General features: G+C 65.4%; 1 protein-coding gene across 2 annotated transcripts; it reads left to right on the forward strand.

The window, feature by feature from the left end:
• The first annotated feature begins 437 nt into the window (after nucleotides 1-437).
• On the forward strand, nucleotides 438-11,940 carry CPZ (carboxypeptidase Z). 2 transcript variants are annotated; one of them, XM_058670323.1, is made up of 11 exons: nucleotides 438-628; nucleotides 2,531-2,563; nucleotides 2,769-3,149; nucleotides 3,930-4,142; nucleotides 5,572-5,768; nucleotides 5,917-6,078; nucleotides 6,477-6,635; nucleotides 8,396-8,531; nucleotides 9,511-9,650; nucleotides 11,125-11,224; nucleotides 11,552-11,940. In XM_058670323.1, the coding sequence occupies exons 1-11, from the start codon at nucleotides 544-546 to the stop codon at nucleotides 11,866-11,868; spliced, it is 1,923 nt and encodes a 640-aa protein (XP_058526306.1). In that variant the 5' UTR covers nucleotides 438-543; the 3' UTR covers nucleotides 11,869-11,940. The 2 variants fall into 2 exon arrangements, with proteins under 2 accessions (XP_058526306.1, XP_058526307.1); XM_058670324.1 differs by having other exon boundaries at nucleotides 3,933-4,142.
• The last annotated feature ends 244 nt before the right edge of the window (nucleotides 11,941-12,184 follow it).

Raw genomic sequence — 12,184 nt, forward strand, 5'->3', positions numbered from 1 at the left:
AGGGAGTGTGAGCCCCCCTTTCACCACCAGGTTCCTCAGTCCACAAGTCTGGCCCCTCCATGACCCAGGCAGCGGCCTGGGAGCAGTGGGAAGAGGTCCCCCACTGGGGAGCAGAGCCCTGAGCTGAGAAGGGGTTCCGCAGCGTCCCACGATGTCCCCCAAGTGCACACCCAGCTGGCCCGTAGGCTGCCCCTTTCCTCCCTCCTCCGAGGGAGGCCCAGAGCCCTGTCATTAGGCCTGGCCCGCGCTCAGCCAGCCGGGGTCACTATGGGGCCGGGACCACTCCCCCCCCACCCCACATCCACACCCACAGCCGTCCGGACTGGCAGCCAGCCGGGAGGTGGACTGCCGGGCGCGGGGAGGGCAGGCCACCCGCTTATCTGCTCCCGCCCTGCGCATCGTCCCCCGCCCGCCGGGGCTGCCCGCTGTAACCCGACTCCGCGCTGCGGCCGGGCCCCCCTGCGCGCGAGGGGCGGGCGCCCGAGCGAGCGCCCAGCCCGGCGAGTGCCACATCACTGCGCCCTCGGCGGCCGCCAGCCCACCATGCCGCCGCCGCCGCTGCTGCTCGCCGTCCTGGCCGCCGCCGTCGCTGCCCGGCCCGGGTGCCAGCAGACCCGGGACCCTGCCGGTGAGACCCCTGCCCCGTGCCCACCGGGCTGCAACTTGAAGCCCGGGAAAGCCTCGAGAGTGGCTCCTTGAGCCGAGGCCCGGCCAGGGGTCTCTTCCCCTCCCCCCGCAAGGGCTTGGTGGGACAGGGAGGTCTCTGACACGCACAGAGCTGGGGTGGGGGCGGTGGAGCACACGGGGGAGGGGTCAGGCCAGGGGCCAGTTGGTCGCAGGAGGGGCAGCCCTGCGGCCAGGTCCCAGGGAGCAGGTGCCAAGACTTTCCAAGTGGAGAGGGCAGCGGGTTCTGGTCCTTCTAGGAACGGGGAGGCCTTGGCAGCGGCAGACTTCAGACTCTGCCCGCTGCCAGTCGGGGCTGGGCCGGGGCTGGGAAGGACTGGTACCTGTCTGTGTCCATGTGAGCTTACTGCAGCGGGTCCCCACAGCTGGGCTGCACCTCTGAGCTTCAGGCATTGGGGCTTGGACCCCAGCCCCTAGGAAAGACGTTCAGAGGCTGGGGGTGAGTCCCCCAAGAGCCCGCAAGAGTCAGACCCAGCCTCTCCCTGTTCTGGCCATTGTGCCTACAGAAGTGCCTGATTCTTCCCCTCCATCTCCGGCCTCCCCGAGTGCCCGAGTGTGCAAGGGTGCTGCACGGGTACCACACATGTTGGATGCTGCCGGAACTTGCACCATGTCATGGACAGAAGCCACTCCCCCTCGTCCCTGCCCCTTCCCCCACCCCCCGGAGAGCCTAGGAACTGTCTAGAACCAGAGGCCATGCCCTGTTCTTGGCCACTCCCTCCTTGCCCAGCAGGTGGGCGCTGTTCCTCACTGGCGCTGGGTCCTGCAGGGACGCCAGTCAGCGTGTTCTAGACCAAATGCTCCCTGCTCTGTGCACTGTTCCCTCCTCGCTGATGGGGTAGAAGCTGACCACAGGCCGAGGTGGGCAGGGCCAGCAGCTCTGAGTCCAGGCCTCTGTGCCCAGGGGCACAGAACGAGCCTGCCCCCAGCAGACGACTCCTGGTCTTTGCAAGGGCCAGGGCTCTGGGTTCCAGCCCCGATGCCTCCTCTCTGCCGTGGGACGTTTGGCAATACCCTGACCTCTGGGATCCAGCCGGCAGGAGGACGCGCTGCGGACACACCAAGGGAGGGGTGAGGACGTGCTGCCACCTTGTGGCCGAGTGGTGGCAGCATGTGCCGAGTGCCAGGTGGAAGGGCACCAGGAGCTGATTTACTGGGCACACACCTAACATTCACGGAGACGCGACTTCTCAGGATGCACGTGGGTGTGGGCTCTGCAAGCGCCAAGTGCAGGGCAGGCGCGTGGGGCTCATGCTGCCCCTCCCCCGTATCTGTCCTGCCCCTGAGCCTGCATGACGTTAGGTCTTCTGGCTCTTCGGGAAGCCAATGCCCGGGGCTGAAGGGGCTGAGGTGGGCGCCCTTCAGGGCACAGTCTGTTGCGCAGCTGCTGTGTGCCTCTGCGAAGGTGCAGTGCCTCCCCCAGACCCGCTGTGCTCCCCTCCCCCACCCAGACTCCACCACGGCCAGTGTGGCACACTGGGACTGTCCCCTTCTCCATCTCACACTGCCCAGGTGAGTGTGTGCGTCTGGAGATGCGGGTCACCCTGGTGGCTGGGGTCCCCCAGGGGTATCAGCGAGGGTCCTGTGGTCCCAGGAGAGCAGGGCCTCTGCTGGGTGGGCAGCACGCGGAGTGGACCCTGGCTTCCCAGGGCTGAGCCAGCACGTCTGTGCCAGGAAGGAGCACCATCGGCAGCTGGTGTCTCTCCTCATGGGCAGTGTTCTGGGGCTGAGCCGTGTGCACGAGGGGCACAGGCGTCCTCTCGTGGCCGGCCCGCAGGCAGCGCGAGCAGCAGCCAGGGCACTGTCCCCAGCGAGCACCTCCTGAATGGCACTATCTCCTCCCCAGGTGACTGCCGAGGGCCCCCGGCTGCACAAGGCGGTAGGTGCCAGACCCTCCCGTTTCTGAGCGCTGCAGAGCCCTGGCCCACCCTCAGGGCACTGGGAGAGTGAGCTCAGGGCTTCCAGAGCGGGCAGTGCATCACAGGATTCTGAGACGTTTCGTGCCCACTGGCCCTGCCTCCCCCCTCTGCTGGACCGTGGGTGCCCCGGCCCTTGGAGTGACCACTGTTCCCTGCTGCCCCTAGCCGCCTGTGTGGACCTGCAGCTGCGCACCTGCGCCGACATGGCCTACAACCGCACAGCCTTCCCCAACGTGCTGGGCCACAGGTCGCGGGAGGCAGTGGAGGCCAGCCCGGAGTACATCCTCCTGAGCGTCCTGCACCATCTGCTGGAGGGCCAGTGCAATCCCGACCTGCGGCTGCTGGGCTGCGCCGTGCTGGCCCCGCGCTGCGACAACGGTGGCAGCCTCGCACCCAGGCCCTGCCGGCACGTGTGCCAGGCCCTGCGGGAGGCCTGCCAGCCGGCCTTCGACGCCATTGACATGGCCTGGCCCTACTTTCTGGACTGCAGCCGCTACTTTGCTGGGGAAGAGGAGGGCTGCTATGACCCCCTCCAGCAGCTGCAGGGTAAGGGGTTAAAGCAGAACCAGTGCTGCCATTGGCCAGGGCAGGGGATGGAGCCAAGCAGAAAACCCAGTGGGCTGCCTGGGCTCAGGACAGGGCCAGGGTGGGCCCAGGATGTGGCTGGGCCTGAGGGCCATTTGAGGGGCTGGTTGTGGCAGACTCCCCGTGGAGGGCTACTTGTGTGTCCCTGGTCTCGGGGTTGCCCGGTGCTGGACTAGGCAGGCACAGGGCCCTGTGAGCCCCTGGTCTTGGCGCTGTGCCGAAGGGTCCCGGGCTCCCTGAGGGCCATGCTGGAGGGGGCCGAGTCCTCGTTGCCCTGAGGATGCTGCTCACCCCGGCCATGAGTGGAAGGCTATGGCCCACAGGGACTTCCTGGGTGGCAGCCACGGTCAGCACATGCAGCTCAAGGGACATGGCCAGCAGGACGGACGCCCCGAGTTCCCATGGCATCTCACTGGCATGAGTTTAAGCTAAGGCGGCACCCGCTGCTGGGTGTGACATTGCAGTAGTGTGGAGCTCAGCCCCTGCCTCGTGCATGGGGATCCCGGGGCCTCGGGGCCGGAGGGCATTGGCCAGTCGCTGGGTCACTGGGGACCCAGTCGCTGTGGGACCTGGGCATGCACAGTGGCCTCTGTCAGCTCTCTCAGAGCCCCAGGCCACCCCGGGAGAGGGGCTGCCCGGTCCGCAGGGCAGTGTCTCTCCTCAGCAGCATGGGAGCAGCCCCACAGTTGCTGGGCGGGAGGCCCCAAGCACCCGCTGAAGCCAGCTCTCGCTCTTCCCCAGGAGGCCTGGAGCCGGAGGAGGTGCCTCCCTCAGGCCTGCCGCCCAACTTCATCCGCTTCGTGCACCATTCCTACTCACAGATGGTGCGGGTACTGCAGCGGACAGCAGCCCGCTGCGCCCACGTGGCCAGGACCTACAGCATTGGGCGCAGCTTTGAGGGCAGGGACCTGCTGGTCATCGAGTTGTCGGCGCGCCCTGGCCAGCATGAGCTCAGTAAGGGGGCTTGGTGGGAAGACCCTTTGCCTCTGGAGAAAGAACTGGGGCTGGGGGAGCCGGGGCTGGAGCACAGAGACCTCGGGGTATGCTGTGTGCGGCACCTGCCCCGATGCTGTCTCGTCCACCCTCAGACCTAACAGTTTTTGCTATGAACAAAACGCCAAGCTCTGGAGTCCCACACTGAGAGTGCACCTCGTGGCCAGCACGTCACACCAGCTCAAAAGCAGGTGTAGGCGGTGTGGACATCCCGAGCCCCACACAGAAACTAACTCCCAGCAGAGGTCAGGCCGTTGTCCAGGGCACAACCCTGAAGCCCTGAGGCTTGGGGCTGAAGGCCAGAGCTCCTCTGCATTGGCATCTTGTGGGAGATGGGCAGCCTTCTGATGGGTGACATCGGGGACATGGTGTCACTCTCATAGCCACAGGTCGCTGGACCACACATTGTTGGTTAGGGGAGAGAATTCCTACAAGAACAACATGTGGTCCACAGGCAGCAAGCAGCCAGGTTGGGGCACTTTCTACAGAATCCATCCATTTAACCACCAGTCAACCCACCCACCCACCTACCGAAATATTCATCCATTGTCCATCCATCCACGTATCCATCCACCCATCCATCCACCCATCCAGCCATCCATTCATCCATCCACCCACACACTCATCCATCCATCCATCCATCCACCTACCCATCCATCCATCCACGTGTCCATCCATCCATCCATCCACCCATCCATCCACCCATCCACCCACCCACCCATCCATCCACCCATCACCCAACCATCCATCCGTCACCCACTAATACATTCACCCATCATCCATCTGCCCACTAATCTCTGTACCCATCCACAGATCCTTTCTCCCTCCCCTTCCTTCCTTCCTCCCTCCCCCCTCTCTTCCTTCCTTCACTCACCCACCCACTGAGGGCCACCGCCTTCCCACTTAAGTGCTGATGTGTCCCTGACATATTACACAAATGTGAGGCGTGGCCCACGATATTCCTATGGATCAAAGATGGCGAAAAAGATGGCGAGCCCTGGAGCAGAGTGACAGAGACACACACACAGTGAGAGAGACGGAGTGTCTCCCCTTTACTGATTCAGCCCCACAGGCCTGCACAGCGAGGACTGGGCCAGGCCAGAGCCAGGAACCAGGAGTCCATCCCGCCTCCCCGCAGACCTAGGCGTCAGCCTGCCTTAGTGGGCAGCTGCATTAGGGGAGCCACAGCCAGGACTGCAGCTGGCACTTGAATGGGCAGCTGAGCCTCTGTGTCACTCACAAGTGCCTTTGGTCGGCTGTGCTGGCAGTCCACAGGTGGGTGTTAGCACTGAGCTGGACAGGCCCTTGCTGTGCTCAGAGTGTGCGGTCACAACGAGCAGCCAGGCCGGCACGGGTGGTTAGCCTGGCTGCGTCTCCGCCCCTCCTGCAGTGGAGCCCGAGGTCAAGCTCATTGGCAACATTCATGGCAACGAAGTGGCCGGCCGTGAGCTACTGCTGTACCTGGCTCAGTACCTGTGCGGCGAGTACCTGCTGGGCAACCCCCGCGTGCAGCGCCTGCTCAACACCACCCGCATCCATCTGCTGCCCTCCATGAACCCTGACGGCTATGAGGTGGCAGCTGCTGAGGTGAGGGGGGCACGGGGCGGGCACTGCATCAGCCAGGGCCTGCTGGGGGAAAGGAAGGCCTTGGGGGCATGGCCCGGAGCAGCGACCGACCGACTGTGGCTGGCCCAACCTTGATCAGCAAGAGTCATGGTGAGGCCTCTGCCTCCAGGGTGCTGGCTACAATGGCTGGACCAGCGGGCGGCAGAACGCACAGAACCTGGACTTGAACCGCAACTTCCCAGACCTCACGTCTGAGTTCTACCGGCTGGCAGCAGCCCGTGGCACGCGCAGTGATCACATTCCTATCCCGCAACACTACTGGTGGGGTAAGGTAGGCGTGGGGTGCGGCCCTGCCATGGGGCTCCTGGCAGTTCCAGGACCCTCAGCTGCCCTTCAAGCCTTGGGTTTTGGTCTGTAAGATGGGGCCTTGTGGGATCCCTGGGCTGGTTGCCCCCACCTGCCTTAGCAGGTGCCACAGGCCCTCCCAGGCCTGAGCTGGCCAGGTGCTGTGTCCTCAGGAGCCGGCCTTCCATCCATCACCCACCAATACATTCATCCATCATTCATCCATTCACCCCATGGGCACCTGCAGCTGTGCCCAAGCCCCCAGGAAGCCCCCGGCCCCCTGGTTGAGGGTAGGTAGGCACCTGACCCTTGCCCAAGGGCCCAAGGCAAGGAGGGGCCTTCCTGGTGGGCATGCACCCCTGAGGGAGGCTCGGTCCCCGGCAGGTGGCCCCCGAGACCAAGGCAATAATGAAGTGGATGAAGACGGCCCCGTTCGTGCTGTCGGCCAGCCTGCACGGGGGCGACCTGGTGGTATCCTACCCTTTTGACCTCTCCAAGCATCCAGAGGAGGAAAAGATGTTCTCTCCCACGCCAGACGAGAAGGTGAGTGTGTCGGGGTGCAGGGAGGGGGAGCTGCCTTGCTGGTCTGCCTGGGCTCCGGGCTGCTCCTTGCCCTGGGCTCTAACCCACCTCCAAGGTCTGCCTCCTGGACAGCACGCTGGGGACCCTCCGGCCTAGGAGGGCGCAGTGGCCCGCGCCGCCGGCAGAGGGCAGCGCTGCCACGTGCGTGGCGCCCGCAGGTGCAGCCCCTGTCCCGGGGGACCCCATGCGTGGACCCTGCGTGTGGACGTCGGCGGGAGGAGGCAGGGAGGCAGCCTTTTCCTGCTTGCGGGCCCGCGAGGGATGACCGTGGGACCTTTGCCTGTCCCCACCTGTCCCTTAGCTGACCTGTTGTCCCAAAGACAGGGGACATGTGGGTGCGGCAGCGGGAGGGGCATGGCCTGATGATGCGGGTTCTGTGGGCTCCGTCAGCTCACCAATCCCTCCTCATCCTCGTCCTCCCCTCTCCCTCCTCCCCATCATTTACCCCTCCCTTCACTCTCACCCTGCATCTGGCATTGAGGGGCTCTCTCATCCCTTCCACCGCCAGCACACCAGTACTGCCTGGCTGTGTGCTCAGAGCTCTGTCCGGTGCCACTGAGGGCTGTGAGGTCCCCATGCGTACCTGTACTGTCCCTGTGTGCCCTCAGAGGGCAAGCAGGACCCTCTGTGCAGGCAGGCACCACTCACTTCAGTACCACCACTCCCCCAGAGCCAGCACACCTGCCCCTGCTCCCATAGCCGTCCACAGCATGGCCATGGGGGTCTGTGTGGGCTGGCTGGGGGAATTCCCAAGGCCCCCACTTCCGCGGCTCCTGCAGACCAGAGCCAGTCCCTCCTACCCTCCAGACCTTTCCCCACTGCCCGTGTCCCCGGGGCCTGGCCTGGCTGCAGTCTGCCACAGGTGTGCAGCCAGGGCGGACAGGGGGGTCCTCCTGGGTCTCCATGTCTCACGAAGGGTGTTTGTATCTGTTCCCAGCCCCCATGTGTGGCCCCTGGCCCAGGGGGCTCCTCCTGAGCCAGCTTGTCACTCTGGGGATTGCCCTTCTTGCCTTAGCCCAGAGAACAGGAGAACCCTGAGAGACGGCGTCCAGGGGGAGTCTGGCCCCATCCCCACCCAGCCCATGCCTGACCCCTAGCAGGAGGCTGGGGAGGCGAGAGGCATGGCCCACCCCTGTGCAGTCACAGAACCTGCTGTGCACCTGTGGGCAGCCCCTGCAGACCGCTGGCTTGGTGCATCAGGACAGGGAAGGCCCCCAGGGGTGGACCATGCTGCAGGACCTGGATCCATGGGGAACCTGCAGAGCTGCCCTACCCCGAGGAGCCAGGGGAGGGGCTGCACTCCCAGGGCCCTGGAGCTGGGTGGGCCATGGGCCTTGCAGTAGAGACCTGTGATGGGCGGGGCTTGGGTTTCTTGTGGGGAAAGGGAGAGCTATTATGGTTGTTCTTAGCTGAGGCCCACTGTGGGAACAAAGCTTCCTGGAGGGGTGGCTCGGCTGCCCCCATGTGGACACCCTTGCCCAGCTCTCTGAGCCCTCCTCCAAGCCCACAGGGGCATTAAGTGACAGCCCACAGCCCGGCAGGTGCATAGGGTACCTGTGCTCGCCCCTGCCCTGCCTGTGACCCCGGGCCTCTGGCACTCACCCTGGCAGCCCCTCCCCGAAGATCTCCTCGCCCTCTTGCCACCCCCCGCCGCTGTCCCGAGAGTCCCTCCCCTCCAGCTCTGGCCCTACAGGAAAACTGTCTCGTCTCATGCTTCGCAGATGTTTAAGCTGCTGGCCCGAGCCTACGCCGACGTCCACCCCATGATGATGGACAGGTCGGAGCACAGGTGTGGGGGCAACTTCCTGTCGAGGGGCAGCATCATCAACGGGGCCGACTGGTACAGCTTCACGGGAGGTGCGGCCCTGGTTGGCAGCTCTGGGGGAACATATCTCCAAAGCGACCCTGGTGGGGTGCCACAGCTGCAGTGCAGGCAGGGGCAGGCCCTTCCTCCCTGGCCCCTGCCCTGTGCTCTCTCCCCGAGAGGGGCCCTGGTCTGGGTGTGTCCGCTCCACCCGAGGTCGCTCGCCTCACTGAGATGGAAGAGCCTGCCGGCTGCCCTGAATGCTGGGCAGTGACTGTGGTTTATTCTCTGAACCATCAACTCCCCACCCACCTGCTACCCCTCACCCCGCACACCTGTCACCCACCCCTCACCCTGCCCACCTCTCACACTGTAGTTCTACCTGCCCTCTTGTGCACAAGGCCTAGTGTTCCCTTCTGCATGGCTCAGGGACGTCTTGCTGCTCCCAGGGGCAGGAGGCTCCTGGCTCTCCCTGGTCCTGGCGAGCAGCTACTCTGACCCCAGTGGGGTCCCCAGCCTCGGCCATGGCCCATCCCTTGGGTCTGTAGGGGGCTCACAGGCGCTGAGCTGAGAGAGGCCCCCAGAGGAAGCTTGGGGGCTGGTGGGCAGGGCCAGCACCCAGACCCAGGAGGTGGCTGTGCTGGGAGACAGACAGTGACCGTCATGGCAGGGGCCTCAGGGCTCAGGGAGCAGGTGTAGCGATGCTGGGGTCGACTGCCGCCTCAGCCTGGGAGGCAGGCCGGCCGGGGCCTCCCTCAGACACTGGCCGTGGCCTCCCAGGACTGGGCTCATGTGGTGTCACCTGGGCCCACTGCGCCAGGAACACCGGGTCCTCTGGCCTGGTGGAGGGAGACAGCAGGCGTGGGGCTCCATGGTGGGTCCTCGGGAGGCTGGGGGCCTCAGCCACCACCCCATGTTAGCCGTGCCATCCCCCACCCCCGGTTCCCTGGGCTGGTTGTCCCCTGCTGCCCTGTGCTAGCTCCCCATCCCCTGGGTGGGCTGTCCCCCAACGCTGTGCCACCCCACCCCCAGGCATGTCCGACTTCAACTACCTGTACAGTAACTGCTTTGAGATCACGGTGGAGCTGGGCTGCGTCAAGTTCCCACCCGAGGAGGCCCTCTACCCACTGTGGCAGCAGAACAAGGAATCTCTGCTGAGCTTCCTGGAGATGGTGAGCTGGGACGGGGCGCCTCCTGCAGGGTGGGGTGGAGGGGCAGTGCTGGGCAGACCCAGGGACGTGGGGTGGCAATCTGAGGGGGCCCGTAGGGTCAGAGGTGGAAGAGGCCCTGGGTTCATGCAGACTTTACCTGCCCCCCCCCCAGTGTTTCCAAGATACAGAAGCCCCAGGGGATCAGGGCTGGTGGGGGGCAGCAGACAAGGGGCTGGCCTGACCCAGGCAGATGGCCCAACAGCTTCTTAGAGCCCAAGCCCTGGCCTGCCTGTCTCCACGGGCTCCCTGCCTTCTAGAATGCTCAGGAACTTTCCCAGGGAAGACCCAGAGAGAGCTGCCCTGAGCCGTGTCCTGGAAGGCCAGCAGCGGAGCCGGCGTGGCTGTCTGGGCCTGCGTGTGTGTGTGTGCATGTGTGTGTGTGTGTGTGGTGTTTTATGGCCGTCTGTGTGGTGGCGAGGGTTTTAAGGTAGCTTGGGTGTAGCTACAGCCTGTGGATATTGCTCACGAAGATTTTACGGCGGCTGCCGAGACGGCCCTGCCCCAGGCCCCGGGGGTGCTGGGCGATGCCCCCGATAAGGCCTCGGCTGTCGGGGCCAATGGAAGCTTCTTCCCTGGTGATGCTGACCAGGCTCCCGTGGGTGTCGCGGGCGGGGCGGCTGGCTCCTGCCCTGCCCCACCCTGAAGCCTCTGCACAGGGGGGCCCAGAAGGACCAGCAAGGGGGCGCAGCCGCGGGGCTGGTGTGGAGGGGACCATGGAACGGCTGTCTGGAGGAGCGGTGGGTGGGCTGTCTTGCAGGGCTGGAAGGAGGTGGCGAGGGGGTGAGGAGGAGCCACTGGGGACTGGCTGCCTGGGTGCCCGCTGCTCCCTGCCTGGGAAGCCTCGGCTCAGTCCCCATCCTGCCCTCTCAGGCCGCAGGACAGTGTCCCAGGGAGGGCTCTGCTCTCCCTGGGTAGCTTTGCCATGGCTTCACCCACTGGGTCCATTTGTGTCCCCACACCCCAGTATCGGCAGGGGCAACTTGCAGGGATGGCCTTGCTGAACAGCGTCCCCTACCCAGGGCTCCTGGTCTCCTCAGACCATGCAGTCCAGGAATGGAGCGAGGCAGGTCGGGCTGGCCGCTGTCACCTTCGGACTGTGGCTGGAGCAGGTGTTTCTGCCAGGGGCTGTCTCTTTGGGGGTGCAGGGACTGCGAGGCACAGGCTGGGGGGCTAGCTCGGGCCCTCTCCCCCCACACAGGGAACCTGAGGAGGGCTGTCGCCCAGGCTGAACCGCCCTGTTGCTGTGTCCACCCTCTGCTCGGGGGAGCTGCAGGCCCCTGGAGCTCAGCTAGCGGTGACGTGGCCGCGTGTGTGGTCAGCAGCAGGCAGGCCCCTGCGTCCCTGCTCATCGGGTGGCCAGGGAAGAAGTGCCAGGAGCAGGGGCAGGAGAGCTGGGCGGCGGTGCCAGCTCCTTGGCCCCTCCTGGCCTCTGCAGGCACAGCAAGGCATCAAGGGCGTGGTGACAGACAAGTTCGGCCAGCCCATCAGGAACGCCCGGATCTCTGTCAAGGGCATCCGCCATGACATCACGACAGGTGGGAGGGGCCGCGTGTGCGGGGCAGGGCTGGTGCTGCTGTGGGAGACCCTGGCCGCGTCCAGCCACGAGCCTGCTGGGGCAGCACTGCGGCCCGGGCCCTGCTGTGGGCTCCTGGAGAGATGTCACATTCCCGGGCTCTGTGGGAGCAGCTCCCTCCTCCTGGAGCCCTCTTGTCCTATCCCCCAGGGGTGAGGTGGCTCAGAGGGGGGTGGGGTCAGGCTGGTTGATGGGATCTCCTGAGGCAGGGCCCTGAGGTGTGTGTAGGAGTCTGCCGGAGAGAAGAGGCGGGCACACTGGAGCTGCCCGGCTGCTCTGTCGCCCACAGCCACCGATGGCGACTACTGGAGACTGCTGCCTCCCGGGACCCACATCGTCATCGCCCAGGCCCCGGGCTACTCAAAGGTCATCAAGAGGGTGACCATCCCGCTGCACATGAGGAAGGCTGGCCGCGTGGACTTCATCCTGCAGCCGCTGGGCGGGCGGGCCAAGAAGGGGCACCCTGGGCCAAGGCGCTCAGGGCCAGAGCCCAGCCTTGAGCCCCCCGGGGCACGCAGGCAGCCCTCGGCCAACGGCAAGCCCTGGTGGTGGTCGTATTTTGCTTCCCTGAGCCCCCACAGGCCGCGCTGGCTGCTGAAGTACTAGGGCATCTCTGGTTGCACCCATTGCCTGGCGGGTGTCCTGAGCTGTCAGGGCCAATTAAAGTGTTTGCAGGCACCTTGTGTTGAGTGGGCTCTTGTGTAAGGCGGCTGCTGGGAGGCAGGGTGGCCTGGACCCCGGGGAGTCCTGCCAGGGCCAGTCGCTGGGTGGGCACTGAGACCTCTGGAGTACTGGTTCTCACACACCATGAGGGTGTGAACCCATTTCACAGATGAGAAAGCCCAGGCTAGGCTGCAGAAGGAGCTGGGCACAGAGGGGGAAGGTGGAGCCTAGTTGGGGCCAGTTGGTGGACAGAAACCCG

The sequence above is a fragment of the Ochotona princeps genome, chromosome 11, assembly GCF_030435755.1.
Source record: "Ochotona princeps isolate mOchPri1 chromosome 11, mOchPri1.hap1, whole genome shotgun sequence".
NCBI classification, from domain to species: domain Eukaryota; kingdom Metazoa; phylum Chordata; class Mammalia; order Lagomorpha; family Ochotonidae; genus Ochotona; species Ochotona princeps.